This window comes from Nothobranchius furzeri, chromosome 4 (assembly GCF_043380555.1).
Source record: "Nothobranchius furzeri strain GRZ-AD chromosome 4, NfurGRZ-RIMD1, whole genome shotgun sequence".
NCBI classification, from domain to species: domain Eukaryota; kingdom Metazoa; phylum Chordata; class Actinopteri; order Cyprinodontiformes; family Nothobranchiidae; genus Nothobranchius; species Nothobranchius furzeri.
Window position 1 is genome coordinate 6290256 of NC_091744.1, and position 24045 is coordinate 6314300.

The 24045-nt window shown below is 40.9% G+C and overlaps 1 protein-coding gene across 3 annotated transcripts in view; it reads left to right on the forward strand.

Moving 5' to 3' along the window:
• tsc2 (TSC complex subunit 2) overlaps positions 1-24045 on the forward strand; it is a 61004-nt gene that overhangs the window by 11946 nt on the left and 25013 nt on the right. For 2 of the 3 annotated variants that reach the window (XM_015966942.3, XM_054743609.2), the window contains exons 3-26: positions 192-278; positions 377-487; positions 571-718; positions 1020-1137; positions 1216-1264; positions 1463-1588; positions 1673-1746; positions 3409-3535; positions 3656-3799; positions 3866-4003; positions 4074-4177; positions 4281-4362; positions 11446-11601; positions 11709-11828; positions 13141-13263; positions 13356-13462; positions 13537-13702; positions 15138-15260; positions 15346-15480; positions 15593-15782; positions 15876-15969; positions 16051-16153; positions 19555-19649; positions 21251-21388. In XM_015966942.3, coding sequence (XP_015822428.1) covers positions 192-278; positions 377-487; positions 571-718; positions 1020-1137; positions 1216-1264; positions 1463-1588; positions 1673-1746; positions 3409-3535; positions 3656-3799; positions 3866-4003; positions 4074-4177; positions 4281-4362; positions 11446-11601; positions 11709-11828; positions 13141-13263; positions 13356-13462; positions 13537-13702; positions 15138-15260; positions 15346-15480; positions 15593-15782; positions 15876-15969; positions 16051-16153; positions 19555-19649; positions 21251-21388 — 2858 coding nt within the window. The remainder of the gene's footprint in view (positions 1-191; positions 279-376; positions 488-570; positions 719-1019; positions 1138-1215; positions 1265-1462; positions 1589-1672; positions 1747-3408; positions 3536-3655; positions 3800-3865; positions 4004-4073; positions 4178-4280; positions 4363-11445; positions 11602-11708; positions 11829-13140; positions 13264-13355; positions 13463-13536; positions 13703-15137; positions 15261-15345; positions 15481-15592; positions 15783-15875; positions 15970-16050; positions 16154-19554; positions 19650-21250; positions 21389-24045) is intronic. The other variant, XM_054743610.2, reaches the window with a different exon arrangement.

The window sequence follows — 24045 nt, forward strand, 5'->3', positions numbered from 1 at the left end:
TTGTGCATCCATAATGACCGTTTGTAAACATATTTGTTTGAACTTCTTTTATTTAGAGACTCTCTGAAGCTACAGATGTGATTGTACAGATGTTAGCCACGGAGTTGGGGTGTTTGCCGCTCTGGCTTGAGCCCAAAGCTGTCCATGCATCATAATTCTTGTCATTTTTCTTGTTTCTTTTCATTTTCCAGGACCTCCAACCAGATTGTGGCTTGAACAATCGAATTCGAGTGATTGGCCAAATATGTGAACTAGCAAAAATGAAAAAATTTGAGGAGGTGATTGATTTATTAATATTATTTTTAAAGTTCCCGTGCAACAGCAGCTCGCACAGTCCTCGGTATTTGTTAAGATGTTTGCCTGTTCTGATGCTCAGCACGCCGTGGAGGCTGTGTGGAAAGCTGTGGAGGACATGCTGACCCCAGAGCAGCCACCAGAGGCCAGGCATGCTGTCCTGCTGCTCCTTAGAGCCATCATACAGGGACAGGTATGCCCACACACACCATGCACTAAACCGCACACGCAGCAGTGCTGTCAGTGTTTGGTTTGAGCCTTTCTGTTTACTTGAAGGGCGAATGGCTCGGTCATCTGAGAGCTCACTTCTTTAAAGTGATCAGAGATTACCAACCAAGCAACGAGGACCTCTCGGAAAGACTGGAAGTGTTCAAAGCTTTAACTGAAAACGGGAAGGACATCACGTACCTGGAGGAGGACATAGGTAGAACGTTTAGAGATGTGGAAGAGTAGTCTGGATTAAATTTGACGTCATCATTAACTTTTGATCAACATCATGAATTCTGATGTTTATTTCTGTAAATTAGTTCCATTTTCAAACAAAGCACCTGAAATTCACACTTACCTGATAAATCTTGATGTTTCTGATTTAAATCCAGTCTTCTCAGAAACACTGACATTATTATATTTTGTATTTTCTCAACCGGAACTCACCAGTCCTACTAATGATTCCCTGTGTTCTCAGCAGTGACACCCTATTTCTGCTTTACTATTTTCTCTCTCAGCACCTTTTGTCCTCCTGTGGATGGACATAGGTCTCACCTCTGACTTTCTCCATGTTTTGGTCAATCTGGTGAAGTTCAACAGCTGCTACCTGGACCAGAATGTCTCCGTCATGGTCCAGTAGGTGTCAGATCCACAGCTGATATAGGATGTAATCCTATATTCACACCATCTCACTCTTTTTCTCTCTCTCTGCAGGAAAATCTGTCTGCTGTGCAACAGAACAACATCGTCCACAGATATTGAGGTTGGTGTTGCAGCACAGTTGGCTTTAAAAACTATTCAAATGAACTCGCTTGCAGCTTTTCTGATCTTATGTAATGTTGTAGTGTTGGTTTGTGTTTTGCAACCTGAGTTGTTGAAGAGTTTGAAGATAATCTCGTTTAGAGTAATGAAGTTATTTATGATTTGTAACAATGTGCTTGTTTTCTTCTTTTGTTTGCAGGTGGCTCTTCAGGTCTTGGATGCTGTTGTTTGCTACAACTGTCTGCCCTCAGAGTCCCTCACCATTTTCATCATAACACTATGTCGTACGGTTAATGTGAAGGAGTTTTGTGAGTCCTGCTGGAAGGTGAGTGGGAAACACTCAGACCAACATTTTCCCATTGGAGGTTATTGTTCCTTATGCGAGTGCTTTGCTGGTCTGTGTCACCAGTTGATGAGGAAGGTTTTGGGGACTCATCTCGGCCACAGCGCTATTTACACAATGTGTCGCATCATGGAGGAAAGGTAATGCTGTTTATGTTGTCTTTTTGAGCCCCGGACCTCCGGTTTGACACTTTCTGGGTTGCAGTAACGTTAATTTTCACTATGGTGTTTTTCACGTAATCGCCCTAAGACCTGCGAAGGAAAATGGTCAACAAAGAACGCCGGATAATCCAGGCCAAGTGTAAGATGCCAAAATGTAAAAAAACACAATGGTTTAAAATTACATGTGTCCTCCTGCATTCAATAGGACAGCTTTTACGTTAAAGCAGCGATCCAGAGTTTTTCTCATTCAGAAATTAAGTCTGTTTTTTAAAATATCCGTAAAAGTGACAGCACTGTGATAAAATGTACAGTGAGCCCACGCCCCGTTCCGGAGAGCCCCACAGATTTAGAATCGAGTGCTGCTCAGCGTTAGCCAATAGTGTTAGACATCTGCTTACAGATAGATGTCAATCAGTGTGAATACTAGTAATGCGGAAACTAGGGATGCTCCGATCTGATCACATGATTGGAAATCAGGCCCGATCATGTGATTTTCAAAAATCTGAAGCAGGCAAAAAAGATCGGATTTAACCTTAAAAAACAATAAATATAACTATTAAATTTCATCCTGAGAGAGATTTTAAACGAAACAATGGCTTAGTTTTAATCTCAAATAGTTCCTTTACATCAATACTGTTTGTGTCTTACACCAATGCCTCACACAAAACACGCAGCTGTTAGCTAGCAGGCTAACGTAGCACTAACGTGTCTGTATTTTGGGGGTATTTTAAACTGGACAGCGAAGGCCGGTTGTAATGTGTGCATGCTGGGCATTCAACATGCTGGAAAATGACAGCTCCATGATAAGCAGCCTTCAACACGGACTACTTTCTCCTTTGGCTTTTTTCCGTTCAGGCGTCGCCAAAGCCAAACATCGGTCTGCATCAAGTCTCAGTTCACAGCAACATCTCTAACAAAAACATGGAGCCAGCCAGCAGTGAACGATACCCTAATAAACACAGAGAAGTTGGCGACAGACAGCAAAACGTCGTGGTTTCTCATTCTGCAGCACCTGAGCTGACCGCACCGACAGCTACAGGTGTTGTGCAGATAAAAGTTAGACTGTAGGCCGTGGTGCAGTGTGCCTCCCCCATCATGGGAATGTGGATCTCTCAATAGAGTAACACATTTTTTTAATCAATGTACTTCCTAAACAAGTGTTGCCTTTTGGTAGATAAACTAAGGAAATAATATTTTTAAATAATTAAAGGGAAATGTGGTCATGTTTCCCCTTTTTTCTTCTTATTTTAATGCTTTGTTGAAGTATCAGATCGGGAACTGGTATCGGCAGATACTCTTAACACCTCGGACTCTGATCGGGATTAATAAAAATGTGATCGGAACATCCCCGGTAGAAACTGTTGATATGATATCAATTTAGCCACCGACAGATTTTGACTCTACTTGCCACCTGCCATGAATGTTGTTGAGCAACTCTGGACATAATCCTCGACAGGTCCTGCAGGGATTGCGTGAAAAAATACTGTAAAGAACACTTAATAGTACCGTGGCCCAGAAGTGGTACGGCCCGCTGAAACGGCAGGAAGCGTCAAATCCAGCCATGGCTTGTATCAGATTGTAGTTTTGTCTAACTCCTTCTGCTTTAATGAAAAGGGTGTTCTAAACTAAAATCTCCACCAGGGTGTACATGGAGGACGCACCGCTGCTGAGAGGAGCGGTATTCTTTGTTGGGATGGCGCTGTGGGGCGCACACAGACTCCCTGCCCTGAAAAACACACCAACACTTGTTCTGCCATCTTTTTACAAGGTAACAACTGTGCAAGTGACGCCTTAAGGATTGTATGAACTCATGTTCCCAAAATATGAAGGAACTTGGACACTTTCATGCATACTGATTTAACCCTGAGGATGGATCTTGTGTCTTTAGGCCATGTCTTGTGCCAACGAGGTGGTGTCTTATGAAATCGTCCTCTCCATCACCAGACTGATCAAAAAATATGGCAAAGAATTGCAGGTGGTCACATGGGACATCCTGCTGGGCATCATAGAGCGACTGCTGCAGCAGATCCAGGTACATGCAAACTCAGACAGTAACAGAAACTTGGTTATGGACTAAGGGGTTGTTTTGTTTTCTCAGACGATCGGCAGTGCAGAGCTGAAGGCTATTGTCTATGAACTCCTGACTACAGTGGAGGAGCTGTTTGAGCAGAACAGCTACCACGGATCCACAGAGAAGTTCTTCAGTCTGGTGGAGAAATGTGCCGACAAGAGACCGGTTTGTGCTTGGATTTATCAGCTCGCCCGCTGAGCCGTCTGTTTTCTGATTTAAAATTTGTGTGTGACAGGACGCGTCGGTCCTGACCCTCATCTCATACCGAGCTCAGTCTATCCAGCCAGCCAAGGACGGCTGGATTCAGAGCCTTCACCGCCTCATGGAGAAGTTTTTTAAGTAGGACACGCTCTGAGGCGTTTGTTTTTCATCCTCGATCCCTGGGATCACACCATTCTCTGAGCATTTCTGTCACTGTGTTTTATCTTTGTTACAACGATAGGAACGAGACCCGCAGTGTGATAAGGATCAAAGTGCTTCATATCCTGTCCTTCGTTCTCAGCACCAACAGACAGCTTTATGAGGTTTGTACACTCACACTCGGATGCATCTTCAGCTTGATGAGCCTTTAAAAATCTTCTACTTCATCTTTGTCGCCAGGATTTTGTGGTTAAAACTTACATTTAATATTTTCTCATCACTTCTTATGAGTATTAAAGTTTAAATTGGTCCTTTTACTTAATGTTTTTGAAAATGATCGGCCACTTCGAGTTTAACTTGCAGGCTGAGCGTGAAAATAATGTCCTGCACCTATTTCCTGTATTAGCTTCTAGTAGAAAATAGATGGTGAAATGTAGCGATGTGTAGGTGCCTTGTGAGGCATTGTGGCTCATTACCCAAACTTTATTGATACTGTGTCACTGTGTTGGTCTACTGACACCTGCTGGATCTTAAGTATCATTGCAGGCTACGTAATTGGGAGACTCGATTGACATACTGATTAACTAGTATATTGATAAACTGTATTTAATTGTATTCCATATTGTACAATGCATTATTTCATATCTTCATTCAAGCTTAAATTATCTTTAATACATTTAAAACACAAGATAAATAATGTGAATGTGTCACAATTAGTGAAAAAGTGAAACTGTTGTGAACTTGAAGTTGCTCGTGATTCTCATTTGCTGGCATGCATTGTGAGCTGTAAGGTCTTCTATAGACAGATGTCAGGTAGTCAGGTCCAGTCAGTATAATCAAACACAGCTGGACTCCAATGAAGGTGCAGGACCATCTCAAGTATGATCAGAAGAGCTGGAAAGCGCCTGAGTTAAATACATGAGTGTCACAGCTAAGGGTCTGAACACTTAGGACCATGTGATATTTCAGTTTGTCTTTTTTAATAAATCTGCATAATTTTCTAAAATTCTGTGTTTTTCTGTCAGTACGGGGTACTGAGTGTGCATAAATCAGGGAAAAAATGAATTAAATCGATTTTAGCAAACGCTAATATAACAAAGAGTGAAAAATCGACAGGGGACTAAATGCTTTACGTACCCACTGTATGTCACCCTCTCAGTTAACATTCATGGACTCACCCATCTTGACTCACGATCGGGAAGGCAGTTGTTGGTTTAGCATCAATGTACAGTGAGGAACATAAGTATTTGAACACCGTGCGATTTTGCAAGTTCTCCCACTTAGAAATTATGGAGGGGTCTGAAATTTACATTGTAGGTGCATTCCCACTGTGAGAGACAGAATGTAATAAAATTCAGGAAATCACATTGTACGATTTGTAAAGAATTTCTTTGTTTTGCACTGCTGCACATACGTATTTGAACACCTGAGGAAATCAGTATTAATATTTGGTACAGAAGCCTTTGTTTGCAATTACAGAGATCAAACGTTTCCTGTAGATCTTGACCAGGTTTGCACATACTGCAACAGGGATTTTGGCCCACTCCTCCGCACAGATCTTCTCTAGATCTGTCAGGTTCTGGGGCTGGTGCTGAGCAACACGGAGTTTCAGCTCCCTCCAAAGATTTTTGATTGGATTTAGGTCTGGAGACTGGCTAGGCCACTCCAGGACCTTGATATGCTTCTTACGGAGCCACTCCTTGGTTTTCCTGGCTGAGTGCCATGTTGTCATGTTGGAAGACCCAGCTACGTTGGAGGAGGTTGTTGCTCAAAATGTCACAATACATGGCCCCATTCATCCTCTCCTTAATACAGTGCGGTCTTCCTGTCCCCTTTTGCAGAAAAGCACCCCAAAACATGATGTTTCCACACCCATGCTTCACAGTAGGGAAGGTGTTCTTTGGATGCAACTCCTCCTCCTTTTTCCTTGGCGAGTAAAGTTTAGACCAAAAAGTTCAACTTTGGTTTCATCTGACCACATGACTTTCTCCCATGCCTCCTCTGGATCATCCAGATGGTCATTGGCAAACTGCAGACGGGCCTGGACATGTGATGACTTGAGCAGCGGAACCTTTCGTGCAATGCGTGATTTGAAACCATGACGGCATAGTGTTCTACCAACAGTGACCTTTGAAACTGTGGTCCTAGCTCTCTTCAAGTCATTGACCAGCTCCTCCCGTGTAGTTCTGGGCTGATTCCTCACCTTTCTTATCAGTGATTCCCCACGAGATGAGATCTTGCATGGAGCCCCAGTCCGAGGGAGACTGACAGTCGTCTTTAGCCTCTTCCATTTTCTGACAATTGCTCCAACAGTTGATCTACTTTCACCAAGCTGCTTGGCAATTTCCCCGTAGCCCTTTCCAGTCTTGTGGAGGTCCACGATTTTGTCTCTGGTTTCTTTTGACAGCTCCTTGGTCTTGCCCATGGTAGTAGTTGGAGTCAGACTGACTGTGGGGTGGATAGGTGTCTTTAAAAAGCTCAGACAGGTGCTACTAATTAAGATTACTAAGTGGAGTAGAGGTGGACTTCTTAAAGGCAGAGTAACAGGTCTTTGAGAGCCAGAATTCTTGCAGATTGCCAGGTGTTCAAATACTTATGTCCAGCAGTGCAAAACAAATTCTTTACAAATCATACGTGATTTCCTGATTTTATTTTATTTTTTTTACATTCTGTCTCTCAGTGGGGAATGCACCTACAATGTGAAGTTCAGACCCTTCCATGATTTCTAAGTGGGAGAACGTGCAAAATCGCAAGGTGTTTAAATACTTATGTTCCTCACTGTAGCGGTAGAGAATGTCTCAACTAGCAGAAGCTAACCGTTAGCATTAGCAACTCCACCACATGGCAGAACTCTGGCAGAGAATGTCTCGACTAGCAGAAGCTAACCTTTAGCATTAGCAGCTCATGGCAGAACTCCTCCAGGCTTGCGTTTATGGAGATAAAACATCAGTGTAACAGTCAGAGGTAGTTATATTGTTAGCCATTCAGAGGCAAGATGTCCAAATATCAGGAAACAAGACTTCAAATCCTGTCGTGTTCAGCTCAACTCTGATCTTGCTCACTTCTATTCATTTCAATTCAATTGTATTCATATAGCGCCAAATCACGATATGAGTCGTCTCAAGGCACTTCACATAATAAACATTCCAATCCAGGTCAGTTCAATAAGCCAATCAGAAAATATGTTTCCTATATAAGGAACCCAGCAAATTGCATCAAGTCACTGACTAGTGTCAGTGACTTTACAGCAGTCCTCACACTAAGCAAGCAATTAGCGACAGTGGAGAGGAAAACTCCCTTTTAACAGGAAGAAACCTCCAGAGGATCCTGGCCCAGTATAAGCAGCCATCCTCCACGACTCACTGGGGATCGAGAAGACAGAGCGCGCACACACACACACACACACACACACACACACACACACACACACACACACACACACACACACACACACACACACACACACACACACCAAGCAATGTGGCTATGGTTACATTGTGATTTCTTAGTAAATATTCTATTTGGCGAGAGATAAACATTATTGTATTCATCCTAGTGAATCTATAATTAAACGGATAAACTAGCAGTAACACATCTAACGTCTAGGAAAGCAAAAAGTTATTATCGGGGAGGGAGAATGTTTAAGTGATTAGCAGCAGTGTGCTAGACAATGGCCCCCTCCATGAGGTCACCACAGCTCAGCAGAACATCATTGTGGCTTCTTCTGGGGAGAAAAACACTTAGAGAAAAAATAAAGTTAATAGCTGAAGTTGCAGGAAATAATACTGTTAAAGAGCAGATTGTAGAAGAAAGCAGTAGAGTGTGAAAAGTGGTCAGTGTATCCTCCAGTCTAAGCCTATAGCAGCATAACTACAGAGATAACTCCTGATAACCTAGCCTTTTAGAAGGAAGCATGTTGGAGGCAGGGCAAGGGAGAGCCGTCTTTACCGACTGTACACTCCACCTCCCTCTACTCCCCCACTTGTCCAGATCTAGGCTAACATCAGATTTTAACCATAGGCCCTATCAAATAAAAATGTTTTGAGCCTAGTCTTAAAAGTAGACAAGGTGTCTGCCTCACGGACTAAAGCTGGGAGCTGGTTCCACAGGAGAGGAGCCTGATAACTAAAAGATCTGCCTCCCATCCTAATTTTTGATATTCTGGGAACCACCAGTAAACCTGCAGTCTGAGAGCGAAGTGCTCAGTTAGGAACGTATGGAACAATCAGATCACTGATGTATGATGGAGCTTGATTATTAAGAGCTTTATATGTGAGAAGAAGGATCTTAAAATCTATTCTGAATTTAACAGGTAGCCAATGTAGGGAAGCTAAGACAGGAGAGATATGATCTCTCTTTTTAATTCTCATCAGAACTCTAGCTGCAGCATTTTGGACAAGCTGAAGACTTTTAACTACATTCTGTGGACTTCCTGAGAGTAATGAATTACAGTAATCCAGTCTTGATGTAATAAATGCATGAACCAGTTTTTCAGCATCACTCCTGGAAAGTATGCTTCTAATCTTAGCAATATTCCGAAGGTGGAAAAAGGAAATCCTACAAACCTGTTTAACCTGGGATTTGAATGACATGTCCTGGTCGAAGATAACACCAAGGTTCCTTACTTTGTTCTCGGAGATTAATGTAATGCCATTCAGGTCAGGTGACTGACTAAGCAATTTCCTTTTCTGGATTTATGGTCCAAAGATGAGAACTTCCGTCTTGTCTTGATTTAAAAGCAAAAAGTTTAGAGTCATCCAATTTTTTATGTCCTCAAGACAAGCCTGTAATTTACCTAACCGATTAGGTTCATCAGGGTTAATGGATAAATATAACTGAGTATCGTCAGCATAACAGTGGAAGTTTATCCCATGCTGTCTAATGATTTTACCAATTGGGAGCATATATATAGTAAAAAGAATTGGTCCAAGCACTGAACCCTGTGGTACTCCACAAGTAACCCTGGAGTATGAAGACGATTTGTCATGTACATTTACAAAATGAAATCTGTCAGACAGGTAGGATTTAAACCAGCCTAACGCTGTTCCTTTGATCTCTTCAACATGTTCAAACCTTTCTAAAAGAACATTGTGATCAACTGTGTCAAAGGCAGCACTGAGATCTAACAAGACTAGAACAGACACAAGATTCTTATCTGAGGCCATGAGAATATCATTTGTAACTCTCACTAATGCAGTTTCAGTGCTGTGATACTCTCTAAAACCAGACTGAAATTCCTCAAACAGAGCATTAGTGTTTAAATGCTCACATACTTGGATGGCCACTATTTTCTCCAGGACTTTGGATTAAAATGGAAGGTTAGATATTGATCTATAATTCATTTGGTCATCTGGATCCAGAGAATGCTTCTTAAGTGAGGGTTTGATTACAGCAACCTTAAAATCCTGTGGTACATATCCATTTACTAAGGATAGATTATCAGTGTTGGGAGTAATGCGGTACAAAAGTAATTAATTACTGTAATGCATTGCTTTTTGCTGTAATGTGGTAATGTAAGGCATTACAGGGAAAGAAAATGGTAATATTTACTCGGTACAATTGTCAGTAACGCGGTAATTACAATGCATTTTTAAACCCAGAATCAAGATGTGTTCCTTAAAAATTCAAATTGCGGGAAACCCGAAGAAAGATCCAGTATCTGCATATATTACGTCATTTATGGACTCAGCTTTGCGGGCATTCTATGAGCAGAGAGGACGCAGCGGTAATGACTCAAATACTCCTGCTGCTCCTGCACGCGGCCGCTGCAACAGTCGCAAAATCGCTCCACTGAAACAAAATAATTCACTTGCGATCGTACATATCAGCGCATATTCTCTGGTATTTTGTGCTTTTCTGACGTGCTTTGCCTCAGCTGAGTTCATAATCTGTGCCCCGGTGATTTCAACTCTTTGCTGTCGGAGCGCAGCGCATATTAAGCTTTTTTTGTGTGTGTGTGTTCGGTAGATCCCTTTGGCTGATTGGTTAGAAAGTAGGGAATCTAGGAAACAGTTTTTTCTGGAAGACGGAGAAAACATGCAGCATACAGGAAGGTTAGAGAGAGAAAGGGCAGGAAATTATTCAAATAAAATCAAGAAAACAAAACAAAGTGCTTGAAAAGAAAAAAGTAGGTAGATTTATCCCCAATACACTTTTTTACCAGTGAAAAGCAATAATATATAAGCATTTAATATTTATACATGTGATAGAATCAGACCACACCAGAAGTCAGTCCCACATCCAGGGCCGTATCTAGGCATTTGGGGACCAAGGCAAATATAGGCTTGGAGCCCCCACCACCCCACTCCCTGCTCAGTTAATATAAGATGGCAGCGTGCTGAGAGTACAGATTGTTGTTGCTTTTATTTAATAAACAATCATTTTAAAGCACTGTTATTATATCTGACTGTTTTTAACAGCAATCCTAGCTCAGACACCACATCATTTTCCACATATATGTCATGAGCTCACTGAGCGTCACATTACCAGATTCATATTGAAGTTGTTTTGGTGAAAGTAACTTAAAGTAATGCAAAAGTAGTGCAAAAGTAGTGTAATGCCTTACATTTTAAAATCAGTAATATTGTAATGTAATGAATTACTTTAAAATGAGGGTAACAAGTAATAAATAATGCATTACAGTTTTGAAGTAACTTGCCCAACACTGTTGATTATATCTAGAATAGGGGCAGTAATCAAAGGAAATGCATATTTAAATAATTTGGTTGGGATTGGATCTAAAATGCAAGTGGAAGGTTTAGATGAAGCTAATATTTTTGATAACTCTGAAAGCTCAACTGGATCAAAACGGTTCAAGCACAGATGAGGTTCTACAGTTACCTCTGATGCTGCCTCACTTACTGAGGAAGAAGAAATCACATTAGGGAGGATGCTAAAGATTTTGTTTCTAATAGAATTAATTTTACTTGTAAAAAATCCAATAAAGTCATTGCTGCTGAGGGCTAAGGGAATAAAAGGTTCAGAGCTACTGTGTAAGTTTGGCAACTGTACTGAAAAGAAATTCAGGATTATTCTTATTCTCCTCAATTAACGCTGAGAAATAAGCAGTTCTAGTTTGTCTTCTAGTTCCCCAAACAAGCGCACTTGAGCTTTTTTTCTCCAGGATATAACTTACAGGGCATTCCTTCCGACTAGATGCCGCTGCAGACGTATTAAAAAATAGTGAATGACCTCTTTAAACTTTGTTTTGATGCATGTTTAAAAAAAGTTCTTTATTTTTTTTCTAGGATGAGCTGATTGAAATGGTTGTGATCCCTCAGCTGAGTGGGATTGCTGAAGATAAGGATCTGGCTGTCAGAAAGCAGGCCACCCAGCTTTTGGTGGACCTCGCTGAGGGCTGCAACACACACCACTTCACCAGCCTTCTGGACATCATTGAGCGGGTACACACACACACACACACGCACACACGCAGAAACATGTTCTCACTGGAACCCTCACAGGTTGGGTCCTTGTCCCTCAGAGTGAGGTTAGTGTGGTTTCTGTCCAGGTGGCCAGTCGCTCTCTCGTTTGTTCGGGGCCCCTGGAGGTTTCCGAGAGAGACCCCACAGCAGAATCTCCAATGGAGGACGTCAAGACTGCGGTACTGGGTCTGCTGGAAATTCTTCAGGTACGCTCATGTACAGTGTGAGAATGACAGCTGCTAACTGTCACAGTTATGGATGTAAACAGTTTCTACAGATTAATGTGTCAAAAACACCCACAAAACTAATCATAGAGCCAAAAAAGAAATGACTCAAACCATGCAAAAAATTATTAGAGTATTGATGACCTTTAGAGGTAAATTACATTACTGATCCCAAAAGGAAATTAATTTTTCTTTTCAGAATCAACAATAATATTTGTACAGTTTCATTAATTAGCATTATTAAGGGAGCCGCTGCTGCTGCTTCAGCAAGCAGGGCCCTTATTGTTATGCACCTGGGTGAGTTTTCAGACATTATTCACCTTTATTATCTTTCTTCCATGGATGTTAATGTGGCTCAAATGGCAGCATGTACCCCCATATAATACATCAAAACAAACAGCTCGGCAGTGGGAGGTGGGCTATTACATTTCCAAGCAATCCGATGCACCATAGCAACATTATTTGCAAAAATAACAACAAAGGACTTCTCAATTTTGGGCAGATTTAGCTACCCTTTCAAACTTTGACTGTGCAGCAATTTTTACATTTGCATTAGCACTGTCTTGTGCCAGGTAGGTGGTCGCTTTTATTATGTGTTCAGGAATTTTCTTATTATTTGCATCAAGCCAAAAATGGATTTTTAGGAACATTGAATAAGCCTGTAACTGTTTCTCATTTTAACTTTTGATGCCTAATGCATTGTCAGCTTGCTGCTTTTTAATAAATTCTTTAAAAATTTCTCTAATTCAACGACACTGAATCTATGTAGAACCACTCTTTTAGCTTGATTTCAATTCATGCAGCATTTCTGCAAAATCTGAATAGATTCAACATGTTGATGCAATTTTTTTAAGATGGTCCCCCTTTGTCAAGGTAGACAAACCATAAAAAAGATATTTATTTTAGCCTTTTCACCCATTTTGCAGGTTTAATCATTTTTTTTAAATTAATTTATTTCAAAGAAAAATTAGACGCTGAGTTGCAACAAAGCAGAAAAAATGCATATAATTAAAAAAATCCCCCAAAAATCTAATCAATGTGAACTATTAATAAAAAAGGCACATTTGTACACATTAGTGATATAATTTGTTAGAGAAAGTGTAGGATGAAGTAAAAAGATCACACCTCCAGCTGCTGATTCCTCACACCTAAACATCCTAAAACCTTTTTTCCATCTTGAATTCATCTCTGGATCCTGCCGGTTTGTGAGTAAATGGCGAGATGTTGTTTGGGAAAATGAAACTAAAATTATCAGCAGAAATATTTTACTTTAGATTGTTTTTCCCACCAACAGAGCAAACTTTACAGCCTCCCAGCCAGCCACGCGAGTCGTGTTTATGAGCTGCTCATTAGTCACCTGCAGCTTCACTACAAGAACAAGTACTGTTCAGCCATCGCCTCCACCGTCAGATTACAGGTAAAAACCATCACTTCTGTTGTTAAACGCTCACCTCTTTCTGCATTTCCTTGCTAATGATCTTTTTGCCGTCTCTTAAATTTCTTCTTCAGGTCTTTGATTTCTTCTTGATGATGCGAGCAGACTCTCTGCATCGCATCGGCGTTCCCAACAAAGACGGAGCCATGAGGTTCAGTCCTTACTGCTACTGTGACATGGGGTGAAAACACAAACGCACAAACAGATTTATTCTCCTGATTTGATAATATGGCTAAAGCATGCGATTTATTTCAGGGAGCCCGAAAAGCGCGTTGGTGAAAAAAAGCAGATGGGTTCTACATCTCCTCCTGCTGGGAGTCCTGCTCCACCGGCTGCCCCTCCAGCTTCAGCAGCCTCCATCCGCTCGGCTTACCTGCCCTACGCACCTGCCTTCAGCGTCCTGCTGCAATGCCTCAAGATGGTAAATGATGTCTAATCGCACAACGGAACAAAGCACAAGGCTCTATGTGATCAAATTAAATTACAGTCATCTTAGAAAGAAGACCGTTCCTCTGGATTTTGGCTTATTTGGGCAAAATCCTTCTCTAAGCAAATCGCTTTAAAAATGACATTTCAATATATATAATATTGTTATGTGGAAAAGGTAAGATAACAGTTAAAATTCACCATTTTAAATGTGTTTATTATCTAACATAAGAAAAAATATTTCTATAGAAGATTGGAATCATAGATTCAGAACTAATTCCTGATTTGAGTCCAACTTCAGGGTAAGCTCCTGCTCTGATGACTGTAGGTTGTTCTCCAGTGTTCAGAGAAATCAAAGAGGCTGTTGAATAAACATTCAGTCTTGTTTCGAGCTTCTTCTTACGGATAGAGAGTGTTATTTTGTGAAGGGGCTGAGATGGAAGTTGCAGAACTGAGTGGACTTTTGTGTGGATGGTCATGGTTTTGTTGATCCGCATTAGACACCCCCATGATTCCGCATTAAGTTATTTAAAAATGCACTCTGTTGGACTCGGGGTCAATAAATAAAGGTCGTCCAGAGCAGAAAAAGTTCTCATCGATTAGTTTAGCCTTAATCTATCATTTAAGGATGCTTCAATAAGTTATTTTAATTAGTCTGGGTAGAAGATGGTTTTCTGTATCATTTTTTCCACACTGGTTAAAATGCTCTTCACATACCGATAGCAACCAAAAAATGTAATGTTTTGTCAAAAATATGTATTTATTTTAAACGCCTCTAAAATGTACAATTCTGAAAAAACCTAATTCAATCATTGTGAATGTCCCGTTCTTGATGATTGGATCATGATCCATCCATCAAACTGCCATCTCCACATGCCCTTCTATGGGCATGAATGGTACGTGTTGCTTTACGTGTTGGGTTTAGCGTCACTTGTTGGGAAACAATTAGGTGACGGAGCTGTTGCCTGTGAACACAGCCTGTCGTCTGTTGGCTGGCAGAGCTGCATGTCAAACACATCTGTGTGTGTCATGGGCCGGCTCAGAGTAGGGTCGAGTGTGATGACCTGTTGATCATGGGGTTTTTCTAGACAGTCGGTGGTGCTGAGCTGCTGCGATTTTGAAGTTAGGAATAAACAAAGAAAACTTTAAAACTTAAATGTGCTAATACTGGATAGAAAAAGTAAGATGACCTTGTTATTTATTTATTTTTTTACGATTGTCTGATAGTATTCGTTGTGTCCAGGTGATTTACCATTTTCTGTGACCATCAGTTTATGGAACTCTAGAGGAAGTCTGAAGAAAAGGGTCAAGTGTTTTTTTTTTGTCTTCTGAAACTGTGGCTGGGCTGAGCAGCTTCTTCCAAGAAACACACACCTTATCTTTAATGTTTTCTTATGTTTGAAGAGACGTGGTTGTTTATTCTCTTGTAGGAAACCGATTGGAAAGTGCTGAAACTCGTTCTTGACAAGCTTCCTTGGATGCTCCAGTATAAAGTCCTGCTGCTCACATCACCATGCAGCCTAGACCAGCTCTGTTCCACCCTCTGCCTCATGGTACGGCATCATTATACTCAAACATTATAAACAAACCCATGCAGTTCAAACACGACAGTGGGGTCAAGTATGACTTCTGTTTTAGGTAACGGATCGTCTGATCTCAGAGCGTTTGAAAAAGACACCAGAGGGGTTTTCCCGCACAGATGTTCAGCTGGCTGTAGTTCCCGTCCTAACGGCCATCACATCTTACCACAACTACTTGGAGAAGTCGAGACAGGTAGAAACGATTGCGTAACATCATCAGAGCTACTGGATCAGGTCTCTGAGTTAGACTTTCAGGTTCTGCCCAATTAAACTCTGCTGACGTTGGTTTCCTTTTCCTTCTGTAGAGAGAACTGGTTCAGTGCCTCGAGACCGGCCTAATTTATCGATGTGCCAAGCAGTGTGTGGTGGCTCTTACAATGTGCACTGTGGAGATGCCTGATATCATGATCAAACTCCTCCCTGCGCTCATCGTCAAGCTAACCCACATTTCTGCCACCGTTGCCATGGCATCTCCGATGCTCGAATTCCTCTCCAGTGAGTTGTCAACGCTGATCTTGGCACCTCTAACCTGTTGATATCTATTCAGATGGAGCAGAATTTACCTGCTGAACGTCTTGTCTTTCACAGCTCTGGTGCGTTTGCCCCATCTATATGCCAACTTTGTAGCTGAGCAGTACGTCAGCGTGTTTGCCATCTCGCTGCCCTACACCAACCCCTCTAAGTTAATGCTGCCTCGTGTACATCTGCGTTCTTTGCTCCACCGATTCTTCTCTGGCCTTCATATTTACTTTGTTCCCTTCAGGTTTAATCAGTATATCGTGTCTCTGGCCCACCACGTGATTGCCATGTGGTTCATTCGCTGCAGACTCCCCTTCCGCAAGGACTTTGTTCAGTACATCACAAAGGTACGACACAGCCTACGAAGCTTCCAAACTTTAGTTTTGTTCTTGGATTTAAGAAATGTAGTTCTTCTTCTTCCTCTGCTTTTGACTCTTCTTCTTCTACCCCTTTTTTCTTCCTCTTGCCTCTGCTTCTTCTGCCTCTTTCAGTTTTAGCCTTTTTCTTCTTTTTCTTCTTTCACCTCTTTTTCTTCTGCCTCTTCTGCTACCCCTTCTTCCTCTGCCTTTTCTTCTTCTTCGTCTCTTCTTCTTCATGCTCTTCGTCGTCTTCTGTTTCTTCGTGTTCTTCTGCTTCTTCGTGTTCTTCTGCTTCTTCGTGTTCTTCTGCTTCTTTGTGTTCTTCTTCTTCTTTGTGTTCTTCTTCTTCTTCGTGTTCTTCTGCTTCTTCTTCTTCTTTGTGTTCTTCTTCTTCTTCGTGTTCTTCTCCTTCGTGTTCTTCTGCTTCTTCTTCTTCTTTGTGTTCTTCTTCTTCTTCGTGTTCTTCTGCTTCGTGTTCTTCTGCTTCTTCTTCTTCTTCGTGTTCTTCTGCTTCGTGTTCTTCTGCTTCTTCTTCTTCTTCGTGTTCTTCTTCGTGTTCTTCTGCTTCTTCTTCTTCTTCTTCGTGTTCTTCTGCTTCTTCTTCTTCTTGTTCTTCTTCTTTGTGTTCTTCTTGTTCTTCTTCTTCGTGTTCTTGTTCTTCTTCGTGTTCTTCTTCATGTGTCTATTATGTGAGGTTGTTCAAAAACATCCTTTTGCTGTATTTAAACAGTGTAACGATTAAATTTACATATTATTTAATGACCCATAAGATATCAGATTCCATAGAAAATATGAAATCAACCTTATGGATCTTTGGGTACTTTTAACCAGAAGATTGGAACTTTTTATTGGAGGCATTATGTAACAAATTTGTATTCACTCAGAGACAACAGAAGAGAGAGTCAAGTTTTAAAAGTTTAAAGATTTATTACTAAACAAATTAAAACTAGACTAAACACTAAATGTATGGTGTAACTAAAGTGAAGTGAGACGGAGAATGGTGTAATGTGCAATGTTGTTCAGAACCAGCAAATCCAGAGAGACGATTAGTTCTGATGGGAGTGAAGATGATGTTTTTGCACTAAGCTTTGATTTGGAGATTCATAACACACATTGAGATGCCATTCTGTCGGTCTACGCACCCTTAGCGGAAGTCCCCGTCTAGATCAGGAGGTGTAGAGGTCCAGCTTGGACCTTTCTGGAGCCGAAGCCTGTAGAACAGCCGCGGCCGCCGACCAGTCCTGTCTTTGAGATACTCCCAGGTCACAACAGTTTTATTGGCATCCAGCGAGACCCAAAACGGGGTCGTGATAGTTCAGCTTTTATTCTGAAAGGAACCGTTGCTTGGTTGGTAAAGTGCAACAGATTTTATCCAGCTTGTGGTTGGTTCTTTCGGCTGAAGAGGAAAGTTACGTATTGGCCACTCCGACAATTTCTCTAGAAAGCTTTAAGATGACGTGGGCATTAGGGATGGGTACCTTTGACATTTGAATCGATCCGGTACTAATTCCCGGTACCTACGAGTCGATACCGGTACTTAACGGTACCAATTTTCGATACTTTTGAGTGTTTATTATTTTAATTCTCTTTTATAATTAAATATATATTTTTCTCAATATATATATATAACCATATATGATAAATATCACGATAAATAACATACAAGTTTGTATTTTAACATCGTCCTTGTAGTTTTATAAGCTGATAATTAAACTGAAGCAAACATCTTTACTGTGAACTAAATTTACTGTGTATCTTCATTCCTTTTGCCGTCCTTTTTCTTTTGATTTTTCCTACTGGGAAGTTAGAATTTCCGAGGAGAAAGCGAACGCACCATTAGCTGGAAACAACGGTGGCAATGGAAGCTAACATATCAAGCTAACGTTATCTTTAACAGTTTATTTAGCTGCTGGAGCAGATTAAAACGATGATGCCTCAAACTTAGATCGTTGTCGCTGGTTTTACCTTCATCCATTCACCCGTCGCATTTAGTAAAGTAAAGCCAAACTTTAGAGCGCGTTCATGTTCTTCTAGTCGGAAATTCGGAGTTCCGAGGAGAAAGCGAACGCACCATTAGCGAAACGGAAGCTAACAAATCAAGGTAACGTTATCTTAAACATTTTATTTACCTACTGGAGCAGATTAAGATGAGGATGTCTCACTTAGATCGTTGTCTGTCGCTAGTTTCATCACCCAGTTACCCATCACATTTAGTGAAGTGGACCCAAGCTTTAGCGTGCGTTCTTTCTACCATGCTTGCTCTGTTTACAACGGGCTCGCAGGGACCGGCAACATAACGCTCTTGCGCATGCGCAACTGTCTTGGCAGTACCGAAACGAGGCACCGTTTGAAATGACGTGAATCGGTGTTCGGTCGGTACTATGGAATTCGGTCGGTACCTTAAAAAGTACCGAATTCGGTACTCATCCCTAGTGGGCATAGTTTTATAATTCAAATGTTTTGATTTACGGTCGAATGAAAAGAGGACAGATTTACCAAGCGCCACCATAACCACGTCTCCGTCAGATCTGGAAGATTCTGACTGGATCAGTAAAAGCAATGTGTCATGTGTCTTAACCCTATGTGTAATCGGTCTCTAGTGGAAACATTTAATATTACTTATTATATTCTGTAGGATTATAATATCAAGTAATTAATATTTTCATTTCACAAATTGGTTCACATTTTTATTATTGACTAACACTTTGTTTGATTAGCTTATTAAAATAGAGTTCTTTGATTTATTTAAAAAAAAGAGTCCTTTGTCTTCATTCTTCTCTTGTGCTGGAAAGGAAACAGTTTAGAAGCAAAAGCCTGAGACCTTGAGCAATATCTCATGCAGATTAGTTCTTGCTGAGGAGAGGGGGGGAATGACTTTTAGGTGGAAAACAGTCATTTCATTCCATTACAACAGAAATAAAGAAAATATCGTTACTGCACGGGCTTTAGATTATATGACAATATAGACTTGAGGCCATATCACCCTTCCATATATGTTAAGGTACATTAATTATCTAAATAATTTGTGATTTATTGCAACTAATCATGATTAGAATTATTGGTCAGCTGACAGCCCTAATAAAAAGCACTGTTAACAGGCTCATACTGATGCAGTCCCTCTCTGTTGTGGTCATGTAGTTACCTGCAGAAGAACTCCCTTCTGCTTCCTTTAAATCTGCTTTTTTTTGGTTTGTTCAGGACATTTTAAAATGTGATTTTGCACATTTAAGGCTAATTCTTTACAGGGTTGAGGAAGAATAACTTTATCCACAAGCGTAACAAACTGTTACCAGAAGTTTCTGCACAACCTGAACAGACTATTTCATTTTTTTCATACATTTCTTTTTTCATCTCTTCACATTCCCTCCTTTATCTTTTTTTGTTTTTAGGGTTTGCGTTCCAACGCCCTGCTGCCTTTCGACGACGGGCACGAACAAAGCCCGTTTCGAGCACGAAGCACCAGTCTCAATGAAAGACCCAAAAGGTAAAGCGCAATTTTCTCCCTCTGCTGACGTAAAAACTAGCTGTCCCACGTGGCTGCTGTTGTGTAACAGGGTTGCCACGGTAACAACGGAGTCAGCATGACATAAATGCGGCGATAGCTGCTGTGATGCCCCTCAGGTTGCCATGGTGATCATTATTTACTGTTTTATGATTTAACATTTTAACATTTGTTTCGTCACTTTTTCTCCTCGTTATTGTTTCCCCTCATACCGAGAACGCACAGGCGGACAAAATAACATGTTATTTTAGTTTGCTTGGGTCATTTTGTGTGTCTGTTTTTATTTGTCCGCCTCCTGTGCCGTTTTAGAATTGTGATTAAATAAAGAAATAGTGATTTCCTTCTTTCTGTCACACAGGTGTTTATTATGACAATAAGCACAAATTTTCTGAGTTCAAAGATGATGATTCTGTCTAGTTCAGCTGATGATAATTGATCTTTTGAGTCTTTTGAAAGTATTTTTGGATCTTTAGAAGATAACTGAATTGGAAATGCTTAAGTGTATTAATATGACTTAAATAGCTAATTTTAGATTTCTTGAGTATTTTTGCCTGTTTGTTAAAACAAAAGGCAACGATTTCTTGTATCTCTACTACATGCATTTCTACTTTTAATTAACCCATATAAAAAAGCTCACATTTCATTAAACTACATTATAAATAAAGCGTCTGATGATAATTTTTCCTAATTTTCAGTCATGCGTGTATGGTATAATCATCCTTGTGCTGCTCATCCAGTCGGAGTTCAGAGCTCAGCACGTCTGATCTTTAAATTTGTTTATTTTATAGAAAAATAAAGTCTAAAACTTAGGTTTAATCATAAATGTTACATTTAATCAATCGTTTCTTCATCATTGGGCGACAAATCTAACCTGTTTATTCCAGACCTGCTGCTCTCTGACCCAGGTTTAATCCATTGTTCCCTGTTATTGTTTTCTGATGTTTTAACTCTTATTCTGTAAAGCTAGGCTACGTCCATCCCTACATCTACATTTTTCACTCTGAACCTGCTCAAATGTTTATTATTTTGCTCTCCTGGATATGTTTAGTTTCCTTTCTGAGCAGCAGAGGCTGTTTTCTGTTTTAGTGAATGTGTTTACCCTTTCAGAAATCTTTATTTCCGCTCTTTTGTAATCTGATTCATGATGTCCACTGCTGTTAATTTTCACCTTGTTTTGTTTGTTTTTTTGTCGTTTTCTTCATTCGACCCCCCCCCCCTCTGCTGCCTCCTGCGGTTTGATGCTGCATTGTGGTTGTGGTTTTGGGGGTGGTTGTGTCATCCTGGATCCTTTCTACGTTGCTCCTGCTCCCTCCCCCTCCCCTCATGTGAAACCTGCCCTTTGACCTTTGTGTTCTGTGCCCCCTCCCTTCTGCGTGATGTATCCCCTGGCCGCCTGCTCGTGTTGCTTGGGTGATGATCCCTGCTGTGTCCTGATGTATTTTTAAAAACCACACATCTACTGTTACTCCCAAACCACCGCCACCACCCTCATGATGACCCCGTCCCTTTACCCCCAACGTAACGCCAACCCCGGCCCCGTTTGCCCCTCGCTCCCCCCCCCATGGATTCTCCTCACCGCCCAGCCTGCGGGCTGCGAAGGTGTCAAAGGCAGCTGCTGTAGCCAATAGCAGCAGCTCTCCAGTTAAAGAGCTGAGGGACCTGTCAGCCATGGATGCTTTCCGCTCCCGCAGCATCAGCGTCTCCGAACATGCCAATCGCAGGTTAGAGAAGAACCTACTTGGTAACAAAGCAAAATCCAATAACAACTTCAACACTTCCTGCTTCCTCCATGGGGGGGTCATTGTCATACGGGCTCGATTGGGGAGTTTCTTGATGCGGTTTGTTGCCAGGGGCACCTGGAGTGGGTGGTGCATGCTGGAGGAAGGTGTGTGATGATTGCTATTGGCTGTGGTTGTGTATGTGCTGCTTTAGTGTTTGATTTATAATTTGCTTTTGCATGAAGTGTGTGTTGGAAAACATCCCGATTCACATGGAAGTTTTCCCGTTTCTGTTTTTTGTCTCTTTGTTAATGATTTGCATCAGCGCAGTTCTTGTTTTGTTTTACCCGAGTGCATCAGCTGCTGGTTTTTAGCCACTAAGCATGTTCAAGTTTAGATTACTTTGGATCTATTTATCTTTTGTTTGATTGATTCAACTTTTGGTGTGAGTTTCCCTCAATGCGCTCAACAGCAACACCGCAGCTTTGTTTGCTTGCTTGCCTTTTTTTTCTGGTTTCATTTAGCTTCACTGAAGCATGCACTGTGCTGCTATGACCATGGCAATCTCCTAGAGCGCAATGTTAGGACTGTTTGGGCCGAGTTTTAAAAATGTATTTCCAATCAGCTGAACTGCATCATCCACATCACCACACAAACATCCACAGAGACGTTTTTGATCGTACCTTCCCGGTTAGATCAAACACTGCAGTTGTCGGCTGATGTAGTCAAACTTCACTTCAGTGTAGTACCTCAGGCTCCCAGTAGGTGGCAGCAATAGCACAACTTTATAGTCAAATCCATCACAGCTGCAGTCTTGATCTCCCAATCCTGCTTTTTATGTTTACAACTTTTTTTTTGCTTTTCTGTAAAAATTGGTAAATTTGTTCCGTCCTAAAGAACATGACCATGTTTTTAATTTATAAAATTTTAAGATTCAACTATTAAACAAACTTAATTGGTAATGGGTTCAAAGTTCAATCGATGAATTGCAAAAATTACTGTTTCGTGGTCATGTTTTTATGGAGTTTGTGCCTTCTACAGTCTAAAAATACAAATGATTATGTTAATGGGATGTGAGGTAAGTGTAAAATCTTCATATCCGGGGGCCTGGTCTGAGCGAGAGGTCCAAAAGATCAAAAGAGTCTCCACTATGGTCTGAAAAGCTTTAATATTTACCTAACATTAGGTTATTTATGATGAAAGTAATTTAATTCAAAATTCCTGAACACTACTAAACTATACACACAGCTTTTACTCAACAATAAAAGCATCCAATAAACCACAAGTTTAAATGTGTTTATCTGCTGATCTACGAGGGGAAAATTAAATAGTTGTTTTATTTTTGCTAAGTTCCTCCATCTCACTGTCACCACTTTCTAAGCAGCTTTTGGTCACATTTGTTACCTTATTTCTTTTTGTTTCTTCATAGTGTGGATTTGAAACTTCAAGCACAACGTTACGAGTTGGATTTTTAACTTTGACGTTACAAGTCAAAGTTGTTCCTGAGCCGCCACCATCTTTTTTGTTTTGCTCCTTTGCAGCTCTGATGCTTAGCCTGCCCAACATTCAAAGATAGAGCGCTGTGATTGGTCTAGCCTAAACTTGGCTGAGCCAGTGGTAGACCTGATGAGGCTACAATTAAGTATGGCTGCACCAACTTTAAGAGAAAAATCTTGTCTAGATTGATTGTTAAATTGGTGGCTAACGTTTCAGACCTTTGTTGTGAAAAATCATCTTGTTAGCATTCAACAGTTTCCACACATGCTGAGTTACATCTGTCCCATTCCCATAATATCTCAAACTTTTTCTTTATAATGTCGAATTTATACCCATGATTTATAACAAATGTGTGTTTTTAACCTCGTGCTCAACAGCAGTGTTGTGAAATCCACCTGGACTACTAGATCATAAGTTCAAATTCACTAGAGGGAATACAAAAGAGTGAGCTCTGGAGTGCTACTGGGATCAGATTAGAGTTTGACTATTCAGCGTAAACTATAAAAACATTTGTGTCTTTGAAGCCTTTAATGATCTGGCGATCCTTTATCTCAACCCAAGAACAAGCTGAACAAACAGCTTATAAAGCCTCACACCCAAACTATAAAATCTCACACTGCGGCTTCTGCTCGTCTGAGCAATCAACCCTCACTTTTGCCGTTTAGCTTCTGTTTTTTAGCCAACACACACACACACACACACACACACACACACACACATTGTAGGACTATTATCACTGTCTTCAGCCCAGCCCCATCACTATCATGCTTCCTGAGCAACCTTTGTCTTCTATGTAGAAAGTAAACACGCTATAATAAACAACAACAAGAAGTTGGATTTGAAACCAGCAGCAGCTATAAACCAACCAGTGAGGCTGCAGATTTCCAGTTCACATCCGGTTTCTTTCTGGAGCCAACTGAGACCTTTTATAGTAACACTGGGCGGGCAGTTTCCTGCTCCTCCACCCTACTGGTAGAAAGTGGAATTACAACCTTACTGCAGCCTGCTGTAGCTAGCGCTAACAACAAGCTAACACTAACACGAGCCAACTAAAAACCACAAAGCAAAAAGTTCCACACTGTTGGACAAAAACTATTACTACTTACAAGTCCAGTAGCATCAAAGCCAGGTCACCATCAGCCCATGATTTTGTAGCGTCCTTT